At 44.4% G+C, this 22644-nt stretch overlaps 1 protein-coding gene and 1 non-coding gene across 4 annotated transcripts; both read left to right on the plus strand.

Annotated features, from left to right (window-relative positions):
- Positions 1 to 215: 215 nt before the first annotated feature.
- On the plus strand, positions 216 to 9867 carry LOC137335617 (zinc finger protein 271-like). 3 transcript variants are annotated; one of them, XM_068000921.1, is made up of 2 exons: positions 216 to 1073; positions 7365 to 9867. In XM_068000921.1, exon 2 carries the CDS (start codon positions 7726 to 7728, stop codon positions 9097 to 9099), a length of 1374 nt encoding a protein of 457 aa, XP_067857022.1. In that variant the 5' UTR covers positions 216 to 1073; positions 7365 to 7725; the 3' UTR covers positions 9100 to 9867. The 3 variants fall into 3 exon arrangements, with proteins under 3 accessions (XP_067857022.1, XP_067857021.1, XP_067857023.1); XM_068000920.1 differs by having other exon boundaries at positions 216 to 1035; XM_068000922.1 differs by lacking the exon at positions 216 to 1073 and adding an exon at positions 6015 to 6131.
- A 2726-nt stretch (positions 9868 to 12593) lies between these two features.
- Positions 12594 to 12668, plus strand: trnat-agu (transfer RNA threonine (anticodon AGU)). The gene has a single exon. It is a non-coding gene; the product is annotated as a tRNA-Thr (tRNA).
- The last annotated feature ends 9976 nt before the right edge of the window (positions 12669 to 22644 follow it).

Below are 22644 nucleotides of genomic sequence, written 5' to 3' on the forward strand. Positions count from 1 at the left end.
TGTGTGGGAGAGACAGACTTTATTACAGACAGGCTGCCAACTCCAGAGAGAGAGAGGGAGGGGGGCTGGGCAGTCCCTCTCTCCTGTTTTGTTTTCTGGATTTGTTTCGGGTAAAGGGATTATTCCTTTGGACAAAAGAAATAATAAATGATGATTTGACAAATTAACCCCATGGGCTCTCAGGAAGCACCACAATGGATTTTCTGTGTTTCGTTTAAAACAGGTGACCCTGATTTTCAGAAACACATGAGTGTTGATGGTGCAGGATTACCAAGAGTAGTTCTTTGACATAAAATGGCTTTACAAAGTTACGGTGCAACCTTTGCTGGAGGAATTTGCGGCAGGAAGCGATCCAGTGGTGTTAAAAATTTAAGACCTTAGCTGCAGATATCGGCAGATATTAAATGTCACAGCGTGGTGATTTTGTTTCAATAATTCAAAATTAAATAGAGAAGGAAAAGCAATCATCAGCCTTGATCCAATCTGCTTTTCCTCTTTTGAAAACATTTTGATTTGTTTTAAGCCTACGGGTTAAGGTGAAAATTGACCCAGAGCGGTTTCATTCAGGTTCAAAATGGAGATGCAAGAATATGGTTTAAATCTGAATCTTGTCAATGGAGATGCAGATTTATGTAAAATCAGAAAATTCATCAAATTTCGTCCAATCAAGCATGAATGCCACGAGGTAGGGAGCCAGAAGTTGTTGGTACTAGGAGTAGGAATTCCCATGTAGTATGAACCGAACGATACCCAATACCCTGTTCAGAGTGTGTAACATAAGGGTGAACTGTATGACATATCACAAGTGTTGTCAGCAGCTAAACGTGTTTACATCGCGCAAGACGCCTCAAGGCCACCAGCTGTTTGAGCTGGCCGTCCGCCACAAGTCCACTTGTTTACTCCCCAGTATAACTATCGGGGACTTCCCAGACTCGGAGGACTTCACTCAGGACTGGGAGTGCATCCGGTGCCTGGGAAAACTACAGGCTCAATGACCAGCCGTCGACTTCAGGGGTCCCCGACGGGCAGACGGACGTGAGCTTGTGATTGATTGTTTGTCTGTTACAGTACTTGTATGTTATAAGTGTTACAATATAGTAGCACCTTTTACTTTCCCCTGTGTACTATATTGTCTCAGATCCAGAACCTGTGTTTAAAACAAAACACTACAGAGTGCAAAATATAGGAGTTGTGAGAGGAGCTACTGTTCGCCGATTTTGGACCCCACCCCAATGGTTGGTCCAATTAAGAGAGTTAACTTGGATAGAACCGAACCTACCGGATTGCTATTCCAGTGAAGATGCCCTCATTTGCCCCGATGATTTATATGACCACTCAGTAGACACGTGTGGTTTTGATAGGAATCAGAAAGGATTAAATTGCACCATGGAAGTGACAGGATCATCAGATATCAGAACCCAAGACCGAATAGAGAGGAGCAAAAAATGGGAACCTAAAATATATTCGCATGCAGTATGAGGGATCGGCATAAATGCCTCACCCTCAAGGTTGGGAATTGTAAGGATTAACCCAATAACAGATATCATTTAGTATAATTATAATTAATAGTAGAAGTAGAATGAAATGTACTATGAATCTATGTATCTATAAATGTAAACTGTACTGTGTATTAATATAGTATGAACCATGTCACGTGTATTCAATGAGAAAGTGCTGGTGGGCCGAGAAGGATGCATGATGGTTATTATAGTCAAGTTTGCAGTTAAAACTAAAAGGAAACTGACATCAAAGTGGGAATGAACAGACGTTGAGGAAATCACAGACACTAAGGGAGGATGTGCTGTAATAGCATAATGTTGAAAAGACATGTAGATAACTGGGACTGAAGTTTAATTAAATCAAGGAGTCACGCAGGCTTAAGCCTCTCTATCACGAGGATTTTTGTACGAATTGTGATGTGCTGAATAAATCTGTTTTGCCTTTAACCAGAATACCAGTACCGTGGTGATCTTGTTGTTGTCACGAACTAGTCCTTAGATTGGATTACATTATAATCCTGAAAGTAGCGGTTTAAATCCGACACTGTTCTGTACGGTCTGTGCGTGTTTGATGGGACAGTGTAGCGGGAGCTCTGCTCTGTACTTAACTGGTGCTGTACCTGCCCTGGGAGGGTTTGATAGTACAGTGTGGAGGGAGCTTTACTCTGTATCTAACCTGTGCTGTCGTGCCTTGGGACTGTTTGATGGGACAAGAAGAGGGAGCTTTTGTCTGTATCTATCCCGTGATGTACCTACCATGGAAGTATTTGATGGGACAGTGTAGAGGGAGCATTACTCTGTGTCTAACCCGTGCTGTGGTTGCCCTCGGAGTGTTGGATAGGGTAGTGCTGATGGAGCTTTACTCTGAATCTAACCTGTGCTGTACCTGCCCTGGGAGTGTTCGATGGGACAGTGCTGAGGGAGCTTTTGTCTCTATCTAACCGATGCTGTACCTGTCCTGGGAGTGTTTGATTGTACAGTGTAGAGGGTCTTTAGTCTGTATCTAACCCGTGCTGTACCTGACTGGAGAGTGTTGACACTGGGTGCTCATCTCGATGAGAACAACATTTAACCCGAAGATGATAAGATAAACCCATCTGCTCCTCCCCTGTCCACAGTCCTTAGGAGACATTGAGTGTCCCGAACACATGGAGACAATGCCCAGAATCAAAATTTGAACACCTCCCTCAGATCTCCCCTTACTGTTCTTTGTTCCAATGAAAAGAGTCCCAGTTTCTCTGGTCTCTCCTCATAACTAAAGTCTCTCGTCAGACGTATCATTTCAGTGAATCTTTTCTGCACCCTCCCCATGGCCTTGACACCTTTCCTAGTGTAAGATCCCCAAAACTTGACACAATATTCTAACCGCAGCCTAACCAATAACTTGTACAGGTTTACATGGCCTCTTTTGTACTCTATACCCCTATTTGTAAAACCGAGGATCACATGTATTTTTTCAACCACTTTATCAACTTGAGCTCCCACTTTTAAAGATTTGTGTATCTGAACATTTTGCAGGTCTCGAGATATTAACATAACATGGCTAAAATACATTGACATCAAATGTCTAATATAATGTGTATTATGGGGAGGAGAGGTTTAGTCTGAGTTAGAAACTCAAACAGGCACTTGACTGCGGGCAGGTCGCCATGGCAACACTGATCAGACATTCCATTCCACAGAATCGGCTCGTTGGAATCTCGAAACCGATAAGGAGAAAGAAAAGACTTTGTCTGTTATCAACCATAATATAAACTTAAACCAGAGTGAGTAATATAGTAGATTAGATTGTAATGTGTGATGTTTAGAACAATGAATATGAAATTATATCCCTTGATGTCAAGGCGCATACAGGGTAAGATGAGGCAGAAAAGGAAAGCTTATGTCAGACACTGAGAGCAAAATACTACAGAAAGCCTAGAGGAGTATAAAAAATGCAGGGGTGAAATTAAAAAGGAATTAGGAAAGGAAAGGGAGAGCATCAAACAATATTGGCAAGTAAAATCAAGGAAAACCCAAAGATCTTTTATAAATACATTAAGAGCAAGAGGATAACTAAGGAAAGAGTGGGGCTTATTAGAGACTAAAAAGGTAACCTACGTGAGGAGGAGGAAGATGTTGGTATGGTTCTTAATCAATGCTTTGCGTCTATCTTCACAAAAGAGAAGGACAATGCAGACGTTGTAGTTAAGGAGGAGGAGTGTGAAATATTGGATGGGATAACCTTAGTGAGAGAGGAAGTTTTAAAGTGTTTAGCATCTTTGAAGGGAGATCAATCACCAGGACCGGATGAAATGTATCCCAGGCTGTTGAAAAAGCAAGGGAGGAAATAACGGAGGCTCTGACCATCATTTTCCAATCCTCACTTCATACAGGTATGGTGCCGATGATTGGAGGACTGCGAACGTTGTACCATTGTTTAAAAAGGGAGCGAGGGATCGACTGAGTAATTAAAGGCCAGTCAGCCTAACCTCGGTGGTGGGCAAATTATTAGAGTCAATTCTGAGCGACAGTATAAACCGTCACTTGGAAAGCCACAGACTAATCAAGGCCAGTCAGCATGGATTTGTTAAGGGGAGGTCGTGTCTGACTAACTTGATTGAATTTATTGAGGCGATAACAAGGAGAGTCAATAAGGGCAGCACATTTGTACAAGGATTTGTACATGGTGTACATGGATTTTAGCAAGGCTTTCAAGACGATCCCACGTGACAGACTGGTCAAAAAGGTACAAGCCCATGGGATCCAAGGGAGAGTGGCAAATTGGATCCAAAATTGGCACAATGGCAGGAAGTAAAGAGAAATGGTCGATGGGTGTTTTTGTGCCTGGAAGGATTTTTCCAGTGGGGTGCCGCAGGGCTCAGTACTAGGTCCCATGCTTTTTGTGATATATATTAATGATTTGGACTTAAATGTAGGGGGTTTGATCAAGAAGTTTGCAGATGATACAAAATTGGCCGTATGGTTGATCGTGAGGAGGAAAGCTGTAGGCTGCAGGAAGATATCAATGGACTGGTTGAGTGGGCAGAAAAGTGGCAAATGGAATTCAATCGGAGAACTGTGAGGGAATGCATTTGGGAATGGCAAACAAGGCAAGGGAGCACACAATAAATGGGAGGATACTGAAAGGTGTCGAAGAATTGAGGGAACTTGGAATGCATGTCCACAGATCCCTGAAGGTAGCAGAACAGGTAGACAAGGTGGTTTAGAAGGCATATGGAATACTTTCCTTTATTAGACACGGCATAGAATGTAAGAGCAGGGAGGTTATGCTGGAACTCTATAAAACACTGGTTAGGCCACAGCTCGGATACTGCATAAAGTACTGGTCACCACAATACAGGAAGGGTGTAAATGCAATAGAGAGAGTACAGAGGAGAGTACAGAGGATGTGCCAGGACTGGAGAATTTTAGCTATGAGGAAAGATTGGATAGGCTGGGACTGTTTTCTTTGGATCAGAGGAGGCTGAGGGGTGATTTAATTGAGGTGTATAAAATTACGAGGGGCCTGGATAGAGTGGATAAGAAGGACCTATTTCCATTAGCAGAGAAGTCAATAGATAGAGGGCATAGATTTTCACCATGTGTCCCACAGACCCAAGCTGAGATCATTCTCTATATTGAGAAGAGGAATGGTCACAACACTGACCCTGGGGGACACCACTGTTTACATCCCTCCAGTCTGAAGAACATCCATTAACCACTACTCTCTGTTTTCTGCCCTTGACACAACTTCCTATCCATACTGCCCCATTCATTTTAATACCGTGAGTATTAATTTAATCAACAAGCCTCCTGTCCGGCATCTTATCAAACACCTTTTCACAATCCAACTACACAACATCCACTACATTCCATTTATCAGTAGACTTGAATTATCTCAAATAATCAATGTTGCCTGTTCTTAATTAATGTGTTTTTCTAACAAATGTTGAAATGTTTGCTCCACCTCATCGGATTTCATCTGTTTCAAGACGCAACAGAAAGATCGAGTTTTCTCCTGGAGTTGAAGAAAAAATATTTTTTTTAAATGATGCTTCAGACAATGACGGACATCTGGGCTTCGACCCGCCCATTGGGTGCCGCAACTCCCGCCCCTCACGCACTCCGATTGGTTGGAGGACCAACTGTTCGGCATCCATCCAACCAATTTCCGCTCCTGCTATTGGTCCAGAACTCCCCTTAATCATCAGGGCGCGGTTAATAGTGAGACTGGTGGTCCTGAGTTGCAGTTGGAAAATAAACATTAATTGAACCCGTCAGTTGCAACATTTAGTACAACGAAATTAATAAAACTTACGAAAAAAATATTTTTTGGAGTTCACCAAAGTGGGGGGCGCGTCTGCGCTGTGTGTTTTTGCCGGTTTAAATGGCACGAAGGGCTGGGGTTTCAGTTTATTTTATTATCTTTGGTCCAAACGCGCTCTCCCTGGTTCCAATGTCTTTGCTTTTCGGCCACATATTAAGATCAACAATGGCGGCTGCACCACCCAGCATGCAGCGCGGTACAGATTGTGACCTATCTGAATCAGTGGAACACAGCGCGCAGGCGCAGTAGTGACTCATAATCGGGCAGTGTGTCCTGAGCATGCGCGGCCAGTCGAGGCTGCGGGAGGAGCGCGTTCGGTGCAGGTGAGAGGATCGGAGCAAGAGGATCAATAAACCCCGGGGCCCGGGTCCGGGCTCAGGCCCAGGCTCAGGCTTCACAAACCCCGAGTGCGGCCCCAGACCCGAATATAAAACAGTGAACATTATCCCCCCTCACTACCCGCCGGTTTCCGGTTTCTCCCGTTTCGCTCCGGACCAACTCCCAACAAAAGGCCGCGGGCCCGCGCATGCGCGGTGTAAACTGGGACTTCTCAGGGAGCGTCTGTAAATGAAGGAGAAATGGTGATCGGTCAGGGAGCGTCTGTAAATGAAGGAGAAATGATGATTGGTCAGGGAGCTTCTAAAAATGAAGGAGTAATGGTGATCGGTCAGGGAGCTTCTAAAAATGAAGGAGTAATGGTGATCGGTCAGGGAGCGGCTGTAAATGAAGGAGAAATGGTGGTGGTCGGTCAGGGAACGTCTGTAAATGGAGGAGAAATGGTAATTGGTCAGGGAACGTCTGTAAATGGAGGCGAAATGGTCATCGGTCAGGGATTGTCTGTAAATGAAAGAGAAATGGAGATCGGTCAGGGAGAGTGTAAATGCAGGAGAAATTGTGACCGGTCAGGGAATGTCTGTGAATGAAGGAGAAATAGTAATCGGTCAGGTAACGTCTGTAAATGAAGGAGAAATGATGATCGGTCAGTGATCGTCCGTAAATGAAGGAGCAATGGTGATCTCTATATCTTCATTCATCTCGGGAGCTCTAGCTTCGGATGCCGTTCCTTTCCTCCTCATTGGAATCTGTCTACTCTGTACCCAATCCAACTCCTCCTTGGAGGCTTCCCACTGTTCAATTACTGTTCTGCTCGCCAATTTTTGATTCCAATCCATGCGGACAAGATCCCTTTTTAACTCACTGAAATTAGCCCTCCTCCAGTTAAGAATTTTCACATTTGACTGTCCCTTGTCCTTTTCCATAACTATTCTCAACCTAATGAGATTATGATCACTGCTGCCCCACTGAAACATTCTCCACACCGAGCCCAATGCTGTACTCACATTCACTCTCTCACCCTTTCACTCATGGTTTAGGGCCACTGAAAGATGATGCGATGAGTTTGGATTTCAGCACAGGGAGGAGGGAGAGTGTGTGGGACGGGGATTTACAGCTTTGAGGCACAAGAGAGGAAAGAATGTTCCGTAGAAACTAGAATTGTCTGTTCTCAATTTCTATCCTGTACTTACAGTGATGACTTTTATAAACTCCTTTTACAGGGTATTTGAAGGGGAGGATTTTCAGAGGGAAACTCAAACCAAGCAGCACGTCAAGATCTGACAGAGTCACGCGATTCGTCAGGACCTGAATATCATCGGCCTTTGAATGTGGAAGGAGAAATGTTTGTCTGTTCTGTCTGAGAGAAGATTTCAAACATCAGTGTGAGTGGAAAAGCACCGAGACACACACACCCGAGTGAGAGTGTTCCAGTGCACTGACTGTGGAAAGAGCTTTAACCAGTTACACAGCCTGAAAAAACATCACACAATTCACAGCGGGGAGAAATCATACACGTGTTCTGTGTGTGGACGAGGCTTCAACTGATCGTCCAACCTGGAGAGAGACAAGGACACCCGCACCATGGAGAAACCGTGGAAATGTGGGGACTGTGGGAAGGGATTCAATTACCCGTCAGAGCTGGAAACTCATCGACGCAGTCACACTGGGGAGAGGCCGTTCTCCTGCTCCGTGTGTAAGAAGAGATTCACTCGATCATCGCACCTGCTGAGACACCAGCGAGTTCACACTGGGGAGAGCCCGTTCTCCTGCTCTGTGTGTGGGAAGACATTCACTCATTCATCCACCCTGCTGATACACCAGCGAGTTCACTCCGATGAGAGACCTTTTAAATGCTCTGACTGTGGGAAGAGTTTTAAAAGCAGAAATGAACTTCTGAGACATCAACGCAGTGGCACTGGGGAGAGGCCGTTCATCTGCTCCGTGTGTAAGAAGAGATTTACTCGGTCATCCCACCTGCTGGCACACCAGCGAGTTCACACTGGGGAGAGGCAGTTCTCCTGCTACGTGTGTAAGAAGAGATTCGCCCAGTCATCGCACCTGCTGGCACACCAGCGAATTCACGCTGAGGAGAGGCCGTTCTCCTGCTCTGTGTGTGGGAAGAGATTCACTCAGTCATCCAACCTGCTGGCACACCAGCGAGTTCACACTGGGGAGAGGCCGTTCTCCTGCTCTGCGTGTGGGAAGAGATTCACTCAGTCATCCAACCTGCTGATACACCAGCGAGTTCACTCCGATGAGAGACCTTTTAAATGCTCTGACTGTGGGAAGAGCTTTAAAAGCAGAAACCAACTGCTGAGACATCAACGCAGTGACACTGGGGAGAGGCCGTTCATCTGCTCTGTGAGCGGGAAGAGATTCACACTGTCATCACAACTTTTGTCACACCAGCGAGTTCACACTGGGGAAAGGCCGTTCACCTGCTCCGTGTGTAAGAAGAGATTCACTCAGTCATCCACCCTGCTGAGACACCAGCGAGTTCACACTGATGAGAGACCTTTTAAATGTTCTGACTGTGAGAGAAGCTTTAAAAGCAAAATTAATCTGCTGAGACATCAAAGTGATCACACTGGGGAGAGGCCGTTCATCTGCTCCGTGTGTAAGAAGAGATTTACTTGGGCATCCCACCTGCTGGCACACCAGCGAATTCACACTGGAGAGAGGCCATTCTCCTGCTCTGTGTGTGGGAAGGGATTCACCCAGTCCTTCACACTGCTGATACACCAGCGAGTTCACACTGGGGAGAGGCCGTTCTCCTGCTCCGTGTGTGGGAAGAGATTTACTCAGTCATCCACTCTGCTGACACACCAGCGAGTTCACTCTGATAAGAGACCTTTTAAATGTTCTGACTGTGAGAAGAGATTTAAAAGCAAAATTAATCTGCTGACACACCAACGCACACACTGGAGAGAGGCCGTTCTCCTGCTCTGTGTGTAAGAAGAGATTTACTCAGTCATCCCACCTGCTGATACACCAGCGAATTCACAATGGGGAGAGGCCATTCTCCTGCTCCATGTGTAAGAAGAGATTTACTCGGTCATCCAACCTGCTGATGCACCAGCGAGTTCACACTGGGGAGAGGCCGTTCTCCTGCTCCGTGTGTGGGAAGAAATTCACTCAATCTTCCACCCTGCTAATACACCAGCGAGTTCACTCCGATGAGAGACCTTTTAAATGTTCTGACTGTGAGAAGAGATTTAAAAGCAAAATTAATCTGCTGACTCACCAACACACTCACACTGGGGAGAGGCCGTTCACCTGCTCAGTGTGAGGGAAGGGATTCACTATTTCATCCAAACTGCTGACACACCAACTTGTTCACTCTGATGAGAGACCATTTAAATGTTCTGACTGCGTGAAGAGCTCTAAATACAGATATAAATTGTGAAGACATCGACGCACTCACACTGGGGAGAGACTGTTCACCTGCTCAGTGTGTGGGAAGGGATTCACTCAGTCATCACATGTGCTGAGACACCAGCGAGTTCACATATTACTGCAGGGGTTGGATTCTGCAGTTAATCACATCCAGGACTGAACTATGGTGTTTCGAGTCAGGAAGAATAACGTGTAAGGATTATCCCATTAACAGATATAATTCAGTCCAATTATAATCAATAGTGGAAGTAGAATGAAATGTGCTATGAATCTATGTATCTCTAAATGTAAACTGTACTGTGTATTAATATAGTATGAACCATGTAACGTGTATTCAATAAGAAAGTGCTGGTGGGCCGAGAAGGATGCATGATGGTTATTATAGTCAAGTTTGCAGTTAAAACTAAAAGGATGCTGACAACAGTAAAGTGGGAAGTAACAGACCTTGGGGAAATCACAGGCACTAAGGGAGGAATGTGCTGTAATAGCACAATGTCTAAAAGACATGTAGATAACTGGGACTGGAGGTTAATTAAATCAAGTAATCACGCAGGCTTCGGTCTCTCTATCTCGAGCCTCCGCAAGCTAGTGAATAGAAGTCTGTTTATAGAAACGGTTCTGTGAAGGCTGACAATGTAAACTCTAAGATAAGGTTCTGTTCAGTCTGTAACAACAAGGCACGGATGGTACCAGGAGTTATGCTTGGAATGTAACTTCCGAAGCTTGAGAGACATGAATAATGGTAAGGCTGAGAGATGTGGATGTGATAGTGAACTGCTCATAAACTGAAAAAGGGGATTCGAATAGACCTCAAAAGCTGAGGAAGGCGCGCAAGATTCTGGCAAGGAAGAAGAGAACTCTCACAGCGAGAGAGAGAGAGAGACCGCGCCATAGTCACTTGGAGGGATACTTCCGAGGTTTCAAGGAACACTGACCATTTTTCTATGTTAAGTATCACCTTTTTGTACTAATTGTGATGTGCTTATTCAATCTCTTTTGCCTTTAACTATAATACCAGTACCAGTGGTGATCTTGTTGTTGTCAGGAACCAGTCCTTAGATTGGATCAGATTATAATCCTGAAAATAGTGGTTTAAATCCTACAATTGGCGACCATGAAGGGACTATTCCTGACAACAGCTAAAACCTGGTATTAATGGATATAAGGTAACCACAGGAAAGATACAGCACAGAAGGAGGCCATTCGGCCCATCATTTCCGTGCCGTCTCGAAGAACAACCAGGTGCTCATTCTAATCCGACCTTCCAGTACCCGGTCTGTAGCAGCTCCAGGAACTTTTTTAAAGAGTTGAGGGTCCCTGCCTCTACCACCAATTCGAGTAGCGAATTCCATACACCCACCACCCTCTGGGTAAAAAAGATTTTCCTCGTGTCCCCTCTAATCCTTCCGCCAATCAACTTAAATCTCTGTCCTTTGGTTCTTGAACTCTCCGATCGGGGAACAGGGACTTCCTGTCTACTCGATCTCAGCCCCTCATAATTTTGTACACCTCAATCAAGTCTCCCCTCAGCCTCCTCTGCTCCAAGGAAAACAACTCCAGGCTATCCAATCTCTCCTCGTAGCTGCAATTTTCAAGCCCTGGCAACATTCTTGTAAATCTTCTCTGCACTCTCTCCAGAGCAATTACGTCCTTCCTGTAATGTGGTGACCAGAACTGCGCACAATACTCCAGCTGTGGCCTTACCAGCGTTTTATACAGTTCCATCATTACATCCCTGCTTTTGTATTCCATACCTCAGCTAATAACGGAGAGCATTCCATATGCCTTCTTCACAACCTTATCTACCTGTACTGCCACCTTCAGGGACCAGTGCACATGCACTCCAGGGTCTATCACTTCCTCCACCCCTCTCAATATATTCCTGTTTACTGCGTATTCCCTTTTAATGTTTGCCCTCCCGAAGTGCATTGCCTCACACTTCTCCGGGTTGAACTTCATTTGCCATTTTTCCGCTCATTCCACGAACCCATTGATATCTTCTTGGAGTCTGCAGCTATCCTCTTCACTATCAACTACACAGCCAATTTCTGCAATTTGCCAATCATGCACTCCTACATTCAAGTCCAAATCATTAATATATACCACAAACAGCAAGGGACCCAACACTGAGCCCTATGGCACACCACTGGAAGTGGATTTACATTCACAAAGTTATCCATCGACTTTTACCCTTTGTTTCATGTTACTGAGCCAATTTTGGATCCAATGCACCACATTTCCCTGTATCCCATGGGCTTTTACCTTTCTGACCAGTCTGCCATGTGGGACCTTGTCAAATGCCTTACTACAATCCATGTAGACAACATCCACTGCACTATCCTCATCAATCCTCCTTGTCACTTTATCAAAGAATTTAATCAGAATTGTAAGGCATGACCTTCCTTGAACAAATCCATGCTGACTATCGCTGATAAAACCATGCCTTTCCAAGTGACAGTTTATCCTATCTCTCAGTATTGATTCTAATAGTTTGCCCACCACCGAGGTAAGACTGACCGGCCTATAATTGTTCGACCTTTCCCTCGTACCCTTTTTAAACAATGGTCTTACGTTTGCAGTCTTCCAATTCTCCGGTACCTCCCCTGTATCTAATGAGGATTGGAAAATGATCATCCGCTATTTCCTCCCTGGCTTCCTTCAATAGTCTAGGAAACAATCCATCCGGCCATGATGACTTATCAACTTTCATGGATTGCAGTCCCTCTACTACTTCCCCTCTCGTTATGTTTACCTTGTCTAATATTTCACACCTCTCCTCTTCAACCACTACCTCTGGATCATCCCTTTCCTTTGTGAATACGGAGACTAAATATTCATTTAAAACCCTACCCACATCCTCTGCTTCTACACACAAGTTACCCTTATCATCTGTGATAGGTCCCACCTTTTCCTTAGCTAGCCTCTTGTTCTTAATGTACTGATAAAACATCTTTGGGTTTTCTTTAATCTTACCAGCTAATATTTTTCATGCCCTCCCTTTGCTTTCCTTATTTCCTTTTTTACATCATCCCTGTACTTTCTATACTCCCCTAGGCTTTCGTGGCTTAGTTGGTTAAAGCGCCTGTTTAGTAAACAGGCGATCCTGGGTTCAACTCCCAGCGATGCCTTTATGTAATTTATTCTGAATGCACGTAGCATTCGTAATAAAATGGACGAGTTAACGGCACAAATAACTACGTATGGGTATGATCTTGTGGCCATTACAGAAACATGGCTGCAGGGTGACAACGACTGGGAATTAAATATGCCAGGGTATTTAACAATCAGGAAGGACAGGCAGGAAGGAAGGGGAGGTGGGGTGGCTATGTTAATAAAGGAAGGAATCACTGTAATACAGAGAAATGATATTGGGACAAAGCATCAAGATAATGAAACAGTTTGGGTGGAGATAAGGAATAATAAGGGAAAAAAACATTAGTGGGCGTAGTATATAGGCCTCCTAATAGTTGCAACTCTGCTGGAAGAAGTATTAATCAGGAGATAGTCGGGGCATGTAATAAGGGAACAGCCATAATTATGGGGGATTTTAATTATCATATTAACTGGACAAATCAAATTGGGCAGAGCAGCCTTGAGGACGAGTTCATTGAGTGCATCAGGGATGGATTTCTTGAGCAGTATGTAACTGATCCTACAAGGGGGCAGGCAACCTTGGACCTGGTCCTGTGTAATGAGTCAGGATTAATTAATAATGTCCTAGTTAAGGATCCCCTTGGAACGAGCGACCACAACATGGTTGAATTCCATATCCAATTAGAGGGTGAGAAGGTTGATTCTCAAACAAGCGTACTGAGCTTGAATAAAGGAGACTATGATGGTATGAGAGCGGAATTGATTAAAGTGGACTGGGAAAATAGATTAAAGGGTAAGACGGTACATGAGCAGTGGTGTTCATTTAGGGAGTTATTTTACAACTTTCAAAATAAATATATTCCACTGAGGAAAAAAGGGTGTAAAAGAAATGACAGCCATCCGTGGCTAAGTAAAGAAATCAAGGATAGTATCCGACTAAAAACAAGGACATATAAGGTAGCCAAACTTAGTGGGAGGATAGAAGATTGGGAATTCTTCAAAAGACAGCAAAAAGTAACTAAAGGATTGATTAAGAAAGGGAAGTTAGATCATGAAAAGAAATTAGCAAAAAATATAAAAACAGATAGCAAGAGTTTCTACAGTTATATAAAAAGAAAAAGGGTGGCTAAGGCAAACATAGGTCCCTTAGAGGATGAGACCGGGAAATTAATGGTGGGAAACATGGAGATGGCAAAAATGCTGAACAAATATTTTGTTTCAGTCTTTACAGTAGAGGACACTAAGAATATCCCAACACTGGACAAACAGGGGACTCTCGGGGGGGAGGAGCTAAATACGATTAAAATCACTCAGGAGATGGTACTCAGTAAAATAATGGGACTCAAGGCGGATAAATCCCCTGGACCTGATGGCTTCCATCCTAGGGTCTTGAGGGAAGTGGCAGTAGGGATTGTGGATGCTTTGGTGATAGTTTTCCAAAATTCCCTGGACTCAGGAGAGGTCCCGGCAGATTGGAAAACTGCTAATGTAACACCGTTATTTAAAAAGGGTAGTAGGCAGAAGGCTGGAAATTATAGGCCAGTTAGCTTAACATCTGTGGTGGGTAAAATTTTGGAGTCTATTATTAAGGAGACAGTAACGGAACATTTAGATAAGCATAATTTAATAGGACAAAGTCAGCATGGCTTTATGAAGGGGAAGTCATGTCTGACAAATTTGCTTGAGTTCTTCGAGGATATAACGTATAGGGTGGATAAAGGGTAACCAGTGGACATAGTGTATTTCGACTTCCAGAAGGCATTCGACAAGGTGCCACATAAAAGATTATTACTTAAGATAAAAAATCACGGCATTGGGGGTACTATTCTGGCATGGGTGGAGGATTGGTTATCGAACAGGAAGCAGAGAGTTGGGATAAATGGTTCATTTTCGGACTGGCAACCAGTAACCAGTGGTGTTCCACAGGGGTCGGTGCTGGGTCCCCAACTCTTTACAATCTATATTAACGATTTGGAGGAGGGGACCGAGTGCAACATATCAAAATTTGCAGATGATACAAAGATGGGAGGGAAAGTAGAGAGTGAGGAGGACATAAAAAACCTGCAAGGGGATATAGACAGGCTGGGTGAGTGGGCGGAGATTTGGCAGATGCAATATAATATTGGAAAATGTGAGGTTATGCACTTTGGCAGGAAAAATCAGAGAGCAAGTTATTTTCTTAATGGCGAGAGACTGGAAAGTACTGCAGTACAAAGGGATCTGGGGGTCCCAGTGCAAGAAAATCAAAAAGTTGGTATGCAGGTGCAGCAGGTGATCAAGAAAGCCAACGGAATGTTGGCTTTTATTGCTAGGGGGATAGAATATAAAAACAAGGAGGTATTGCTGCAGTTATATAAGGTATTGGTGAGACCGCACCTGGAATACTGCATACAGTTTTGGTCTCCATACTTAAGAAAAGACATACTTGCTCTCGAGGCAGTACAAAGAAGGTTCACTCGGTTAATCCCGGGGATGAGGGGGCGGACATATGAGGAGAGGTTGAGTAGATTGGGACTCTACTCATTGGAGTTCAGAAGAATGAGAGGCGATCTTATTGAAACATATAAGATTGTGAAGGGTCTTGATCGGGTGGATGCAGTAAGGATGTTCCCAAAGATGGGTGAAACTAGAACTAGGGGGCATAATCTTAGAATAAGGGGCCACTCTTTCAAAACTGAGATGAGGAGAAACTTCTTCACTCAGAGGGTAGTGGGTCTGTGGAATGTGCTGCCCCAGGAAGCTGTGGAAGCTACATCATTAGATAAATTTAAAACAGAAATAGACAGTTTCCTCGAAGTAAAGGGAATTAGGGGTTATGGGGAGCGGGCAGGAAATTGGACATGAAGCTGAGTTCGGATCGGTCAATGCCATGTGGGTGGCGGAGAGGGCCCAGGGGCTATGTGGCCGGGTCCTGCTCCGACTTCTTGTGTTCTTTAGATTTGTGGTTGGGATCAGATCAGCCATGATCTTATTGAATGGCGGAGCAGGCTCGAGCGGCCGATTGGCCTACTCCTGCTCCAATTTCTTATGTTCTTATGTTCTTTCTGCAGTATTTAGTTTTCTGTGACAGTCATAAGCTATCTTTTTCTGCTTTATCTTGCCCCGAATACTTCAAGACAACCAGGGGGCTCTAAATTTGGCAGTGTCACCCTTTTTCTTTGAGGGTCGTGTCTGCATTGTACCCGTAAAATTCCACTTTTTAGAGCCTCCCACTGGCTTGCAACTGATTTCTCCTCAAGCAGTTGTGTCCAGCCCACTTCTGCCAAATCACCTCTTAGTGCTGTAAAATTTGCCTTCCCCCAATTTAAAACGTTTACTCCTGATTTAACTCTGTCCTTTTCCATAATAATGCTAAAACTAACTGAATTGTGGTCACTATCCCCAATATAGTCACCCACTGTCACTTCACCCACTTGCCCATCTTCATTTCCAAGGACTAAATCTAGAATTGCATCCCCTTTTGTTGGGCTTGTCACGTACTGGCTAATAAGTTCTCCTGGACACCGATCAAGAAATTTGCACCCTCTGTGCCCCTCACACTGTTTGAATCCCAGTTGATGTTCGGGTAGTTGAAGTCCCCGACTATTATCGCCCTCTTATTTTTGCACTCAGAAATTTGCCTACATATTTGTTCTTCTATCTCTCTTTCACTATTCGGGGGTCTATAGTACACTCCTAGTAGTTTGACTGCCCCTTTTTTATTTCTTAGCTCAACCCATATGGCCTCGATTAATGATCCATTTAGCATATCATCCCTCCTCACAACTGTAATTGATTCTTGAACCAATAATGCTACCACCCTCCATTTTATCACCCACTCTATCCTGCCTGAAAACTCTATATCCAGGGATACTGAGCTGCCAATTATCCCCCTCTTTAACCCAGGTTTCCATTATAGCAACGGTATCATGCTGCCATGTGTCTATCTATGCCCTCAGCTCATAGAACCATAGAAACATAGAAAAAATACAGCACAGAAGGGGGTCATTCGACCCATTGTGTCCGCGCCGGCTCGAAGAACAACCAGGTGCCCATTCTAATCCCACCTTCCAGCACCCAGTCCGTAGCCCTGCAGCTTACAGCACTTTAGGTGCAGGTCCAGTTACTTTTTAAATGAGTTGAGGGTCCCTGCCTCCACCACCAATTCAAGCAGCGAATTCCATACACCCACCATCCTCTGGGTAAAAAAGGTTTTCCTCATGTTCCCTCTAATCCTTCCGCCAATCAGCTTAAATCGATGTCCTCCAGTTCTTGATCTCTCCGCTAGGGGAAACAGGTATTTCCTGTCTACTCTATCTCGGCCTCTCATAATTTTGTACACGATTTATATCACCCCATCTGCTTTGTCTGTAATACTCCTTGCATTGACGTATATACCCTTTAACCCCATCAAATTCCTGTGCTGAACACTATTTAACCTTTGCTTCTTTTGCCTTTCTGAGTCGCTAGCTACGTCACTAACTGCTTTTCTACTTACCGTTTCCTGTTCTGAATTTGTCCGATCTGTACCTGCCCTTTGGTTCCCATCCCCCTGCGATACTAGTTTAAACCCTCCCCAACAGAACTAGCAAATGCCCCCTCGAGGATATTGGTCGCGGTTCTGCTTTGGTGCAACCCGTCTCAGAAGGTGGGATGAATTAGTGAACCCCTTCCCACACACGGAGCAGGTGAACAGTCTCTCCCCAGTGTGAGTGTGTTGGTGTTTCAGCAGATCATTTGTGCTTTTAAAGCACTCTCACTGTGAAAACATTTAAAGGTCTCTCCCCAGTGTGAACTCGCTGGTGTGACAAAAGGTGGGATGACCGAGTAAATCTCTTCTGACACATGGAGTAGGTGAACGGCCTCTCCAAAGTGTGAGTGCGTTGGTGTCTCAGCAGTTCGTTTCTGCTTTTAAACCTCTTCTCACAGTCAGAACATTTAAACGGTCTCTCATCAGAGTGAACTCGCTGGCGTGACAGAAGGTGGGATGATCGAGTGAATCTTTTCTTACACACGGAGCAGGTGAACGGCCTCTCCCCAGTGTGAGTGGGTTAGTGTGTCAGCAGATTCCTTTTACGTTTAAACCTCTTCCCAAAGTCGGAACATTTAAAAGGTCTCTCATCAGTGTGAACTCGCTGGTGTGTCAGCAGGTGGGATGACCGAGTGAATCCCTTAATACACACGGAGCAGATGAACGGCCTCTCCCCTGTGTGAGTGCGTTGATGTTCCAACAATTCGTTTGTGCTTTTAAATCTCTTCTCAGAGTCAGAATATTTAAAAGGTCTCTGACCAGAGTGAACTCTCTGGTGCGTCAGAAGGTGGGATGAACAAGTGAATCCCTTCCAATACACGGAGCAGGTAAATGGCCTCTCCCCAGTGTGAGTGCGTTGGTGTGTCAGCAGTTTGTTTGTGCTTTTAAAGCTGTTTCCACAGTCAGAGCATTTGAAAGGTCTCTCATCAGATTAAACTCGCTGGTTTGTCAACAGGGTGGATGACTGAGTGAATCTCTTCCCACACACGGAGCAGATGAACGGCCTCTCCCCGGTGTGGGTGCGTTGGTGTTCCAGCAAATTACATTTGCTTTTGAACCTCTTCTCACAGTCAGAACATTTGAAAGGTCCATTATCAGAATGAACTCGCTGGTGTCTCAGCAGGTTGGATGACCAAATGAATAACTTCTCACACACAGAGCAGGAGAATGGTCTCTCCCCAGTGAGAGTGCGCTGGTGTATCAGGAAGTCGTATGACTGAGTGAATCCCTTCCCACACACGGAGCAGGTGAACGGCCTCTCCCCGGTGTGATTGCGTCGATGAATTTCCAGCTCTGAAGGGTAATTGAATCCCTTCCCACAGTCCCCACATTTCCACGGTTTCTCCGTGGTCCGGGTGTCCTTAGTCCAACCTGGAGAGACACATCAGTTGAAGCCTCGTCCACACACATAACACGTGTACGGTTTCTCCCCGCTGTGAATGGTGCAATGTTTTTTCTGGCTGTGTAACTGGTTGAAGCTCTTTCCACAGTCAGTGCACTGGAACACTCTCACTCGGGTGTGTGTGTCTCGGTGCTTTTCCACTCACACTGATGTTTGAAATCTTCTCCCAGAGACAGAACAGACGAACATTTCTCCTTCCACATTCAAAGGCCGATGATATTCAAGTCCTGATGAATCAAATGACTCTTGTCAGATCTTGACGTGATCTTTGGTTTGAGTTTCCTGTCTGCAAATCCTCCCCTTCTCATACCCTGTAAAAGGTGTTTATAAAAGTCATCACTGTAAATACAGGATAGAAATTCAGAACAGACAATTCTAGATGCTATGGAACATTCTTTCCTCTCTTGTTCCCCAAAGCTGTAAATCCCCGCCCCAAACACTCTCCCTCCTCCCTGTGCTGAAATCCAAACACATCGCATCATCTTTCAGTGGTCCTAAACCATGAGTGAATGAGAGAGTGAATGTGAGAAAATGATTGTGAGAGATTGAATGTGAGTGAGTGAAAGTGAGAGAGTGTGAAACTGAGAGAGTGTGAAACTGAGAAAGTGAATGTGAGAGATTGTGAATGTGAGAGATTGTGAATGTGAGAGATTGTGAATGTGAGAGAGTGTGAATGTGAGAGTGCATGAGAGAGTGAATGTGAGGGAATAATTGTGAGAGAGAGTAAATGTGAGAGTGCGTGAGAGAGTGAATGTGAGAGAATGAATGTGAGAGAGTGAATGTGAGAGAATGATTGTGAGAGATTGAAAGTGAGAGTGAAAGTGAGAGAGTGAATGTGAGAGAGTGAATGTGAGAGATTGAAAGTGAGAGAGTGAATGTGAGAGATTGAAAGTGAGAGAGTGAATGTGAGAGAGTGAATGTGAGAGAGTGAATGTGAGAGAATGATTGTGAGAGATTGAAAGTGAGAGTGAAAGTGAGAGGGTGAATGTGAGAGGGTGAATGTGAGAGAGTGAATGTGAGAGAGAGTGAATGTGAGAGAGTGAATGTGAGAGAGAGTGAATGTGAGAGAGAGTGAATGTGAGAGAGAGTGAATGTGAGAGGGCGAATGTGAGAGGGCGAATGTGAGAGGGCGAATGTGAGAGGGCGAATGTGAGAGGGCGAATGAGAGAGGGCGAATGTGAGAGGGCGAATGTGAGAGGGCGAATGTGAGAGAGCGAATGTGAGAGAGCGAATGTGAGTACAGCAGTGGGCTCGGTGTGGAGAATGAAGTGGGGCAGGTGGAGCATGTTTCAGTGGGGCAGCAGTGATCATAATCTCATTAGGTCTAGAATAGTTATGGAAAAGGACAAGGAACAAACAAATGTGAAAATGGGCTAATTCCAGTGAGTTAAAAAGGGATCTTGTCCAGGTGGATTGGAATCAAAAATTGGCAACAAAACAGTAATTGAACAATGGGAGGCCTTGAAGGAGGAGTTGGTTCAGGTTCAGAGCAGACAGATCCCCACGGGGGAGAAAGGAAGGGCATCCAAAGCTAGAGCTCCCTGGATGGCTAAAGAGATAGAGATTAAAATGAAACAGAAAAAGGAGGCTTGTGATGAATGTAAGGTTCATAATACAGTAGTGAACCAGGCTGAACAAAGAAAGTACACAGGAGATCTAAAAAAGGGAATAAGAGGTGCAAAGAGAGAGTATGAGAATAGATTGGTGGTTAACATAAAAGGGAATCCAAAAGTCTTTTATAAACATACAAATAGTAAAAGGGGAGTCAGAGGAAGGGTGGGGTCGATTAGGGACAAAAAAGGAGATCTTCTTGTGGAGGCAGAGGGCATGGCTGAGGCTCTAAATGAGTACTTTACATCTGTCTTCACCAGAGAAGAGGATTCTGCCATTGTACAGTAAAGGAGGAGGTCGTCGTGATATTGGAGATGATTAAAAATAGATAAAGAGGAGGTACTTAAAAGATTGGCAGTGCTCAAAGTAAAAAAGTCTTTCGGTCCAGATGGGATGCCTCCTGGATTACTGAGGGAAGTAAGGGTGTAGATAGCGGAGGCTCTGACCACAATCTTCCAATCCTTCTTGGTATGGGAGTGGTGTCTGAGGACTGGAGGATTGCAAGTGTTACTCTCCGGTTCAAAAATGTGGGAGAGGGATAAACCCGGCAATTACAGGCCAATCAGCCTAACGTCGGTGGTGGGAAACTTCTAGAGACCAGAATCCGGGACAAAATTAATTCTCACTTGGAAGAACGTGGGTTAATAAATGACAGTCAATATAGATTTGTTAAAAGTAAAATCATGTCTGACGAATTTGACTGAGTTCTTCAATGAAATAACGGAGAGGGTTGATGAGGGTAGTGACTCGATGTTGTGTACACGGACATTTAAAAGGCGTTTGGTAAAGTACCACCGAATGGACCTGTTGGTAAAATTGAAGCCGATGGCAGCATGGATACAAAATTTGCAGAATGTAGAGATCAGTGGTGAACCATTGTTTCACAGACTGGAAGGTAGTGTACAGTGATGATCCGCAGGGGTTGGTATTAGGACCATGACTCTTTTTGAGATATATTAATGACTTAGACGTGTAACCAGTGGGGTGCCACAAGTATGTATCCAAGTTTGCTGACGATACAAAGCTAGGTGGGAAAATAAGCTGTGAGGAGAATACAAAGAGTCAGCAAAGGGATATAGACAGGTTAAGTGAGTGGGCAAGAAGGTTGTAGATAGAGTATTATGTGGGGAAATGTGAGGTTATTCACTTTGGTAGGAAAAACAGAAAAACAGAATACTTTTTAAATGGTGAGAAAGTATGAAATGTTGGCGTTGAGAGAGATTTGGGTGTCCTCGTACAAGAAACACTGAAAGTTAACTTGCAGGTCCAGCGAGCAATCAGGAAGGCAAATGGAATGTTGGAATTTATTGCAAGGGGGTTGGAGTAGCTCCCTGACCGATCACCATTTGCCCTTTATTTACAGACGATCCCTGACTGATCACCATTTGTGCTTCATTTACAGACTCTCCCTGACCCATCACTGAAAAATAAGAAGGGAGAGATCACTTTGATAGGATTGTACTACAGACCCCCAAATAGTCAACGGGAAATTGAGGAGCAAATATGTAAGGAGATTACAGACAGCTGCAAGAAAAATAGTGTGGTAATAGTAGGGGACTTAAACTTTCCCAACATTGACTGGGACAGCCATAGCATTAGGGGCTTGGATGGAGAGAAATTTGTTGAGTGTATTCAGGAGGAATTTCTCATTCAGTATGTGGATGGCCCGACTAGAGAGGGGGCAAAACTTGACCTCCTCTTGGGAAATAAGGAAGGGCAGGTGACAGAAGTGTTAGTGAGGGATCACTTTGGGACCAGTGATCATAATTCCATTAGTTTTAAGATAGCTATGGAGAATGATAGGTCTGGCCCAAAAGTTAAAATTCTAAATTGAGGAAAGGCCAATTTTGATGGTATTAGACAGGAACTTTCAGAAGTTGATTGGGAGAGTCTGTTGGCAGGCAAAGGGACGTCTGGTAAGTGGGAGGCTTTCAAAAGTATGTTAACCAGGGTTCAGGGTAAGCACATTCCTTATAAAGTGAAGGGCAAGGCTGGTAGAAGCAGGTAACCTTGGATGACTCGGCAGATTGTGGCCCTAGTCAGAAAGAAGAAGGAGGCATATGACATGCATCGGCAGCTGGGATCAAGTGGATCCCTTGAAGATTATAGAGATTGCCGGAGTAGAGTTAAAAGAGAAATCAGGAGGGCAAAAAGGGGACATGAGATTGCTTTGGCAGATAAGGCAAAGGATAATCCAAAGAGCTTCTACAAATACATAAAGGGCAAAAGAGTAACTAGGGAGAGAGTAGGGCCTCTTAAGGATCAACAAGGTCATCCATGTGCGGAACCACAAGAGATGGGTGAGATCCTAAATGAATATTTCACATCGGTATTTACGGTTGAGAAAGGCATGGATGTGAGGGAACTTGGGGAATTAAATAGTGATGTCTTGAGGAGTGTACATATTACAGAGAGGGAGGTGCTGGAAGTCTTAACGCGCATCAAGGTAGATAAATCTCCGTGACCTGATTAAATTTATCCCAGGACG

Source organism: Heptranchias perlo, chromosome 20 (assembly GCF_035084215.1).
Source record: "Heptranchias perlo isolate sHepPer1 chromosome 20, sHepPer1.hap1, whole genome shotgun sequence".
Taxonomy (NCBI): Eukaryota; Metazoa; Chordata; class Chondrichthyes; order Hexanchiformes; family Hexanchidae; genus Heptranchias; species Heptranchias perlo.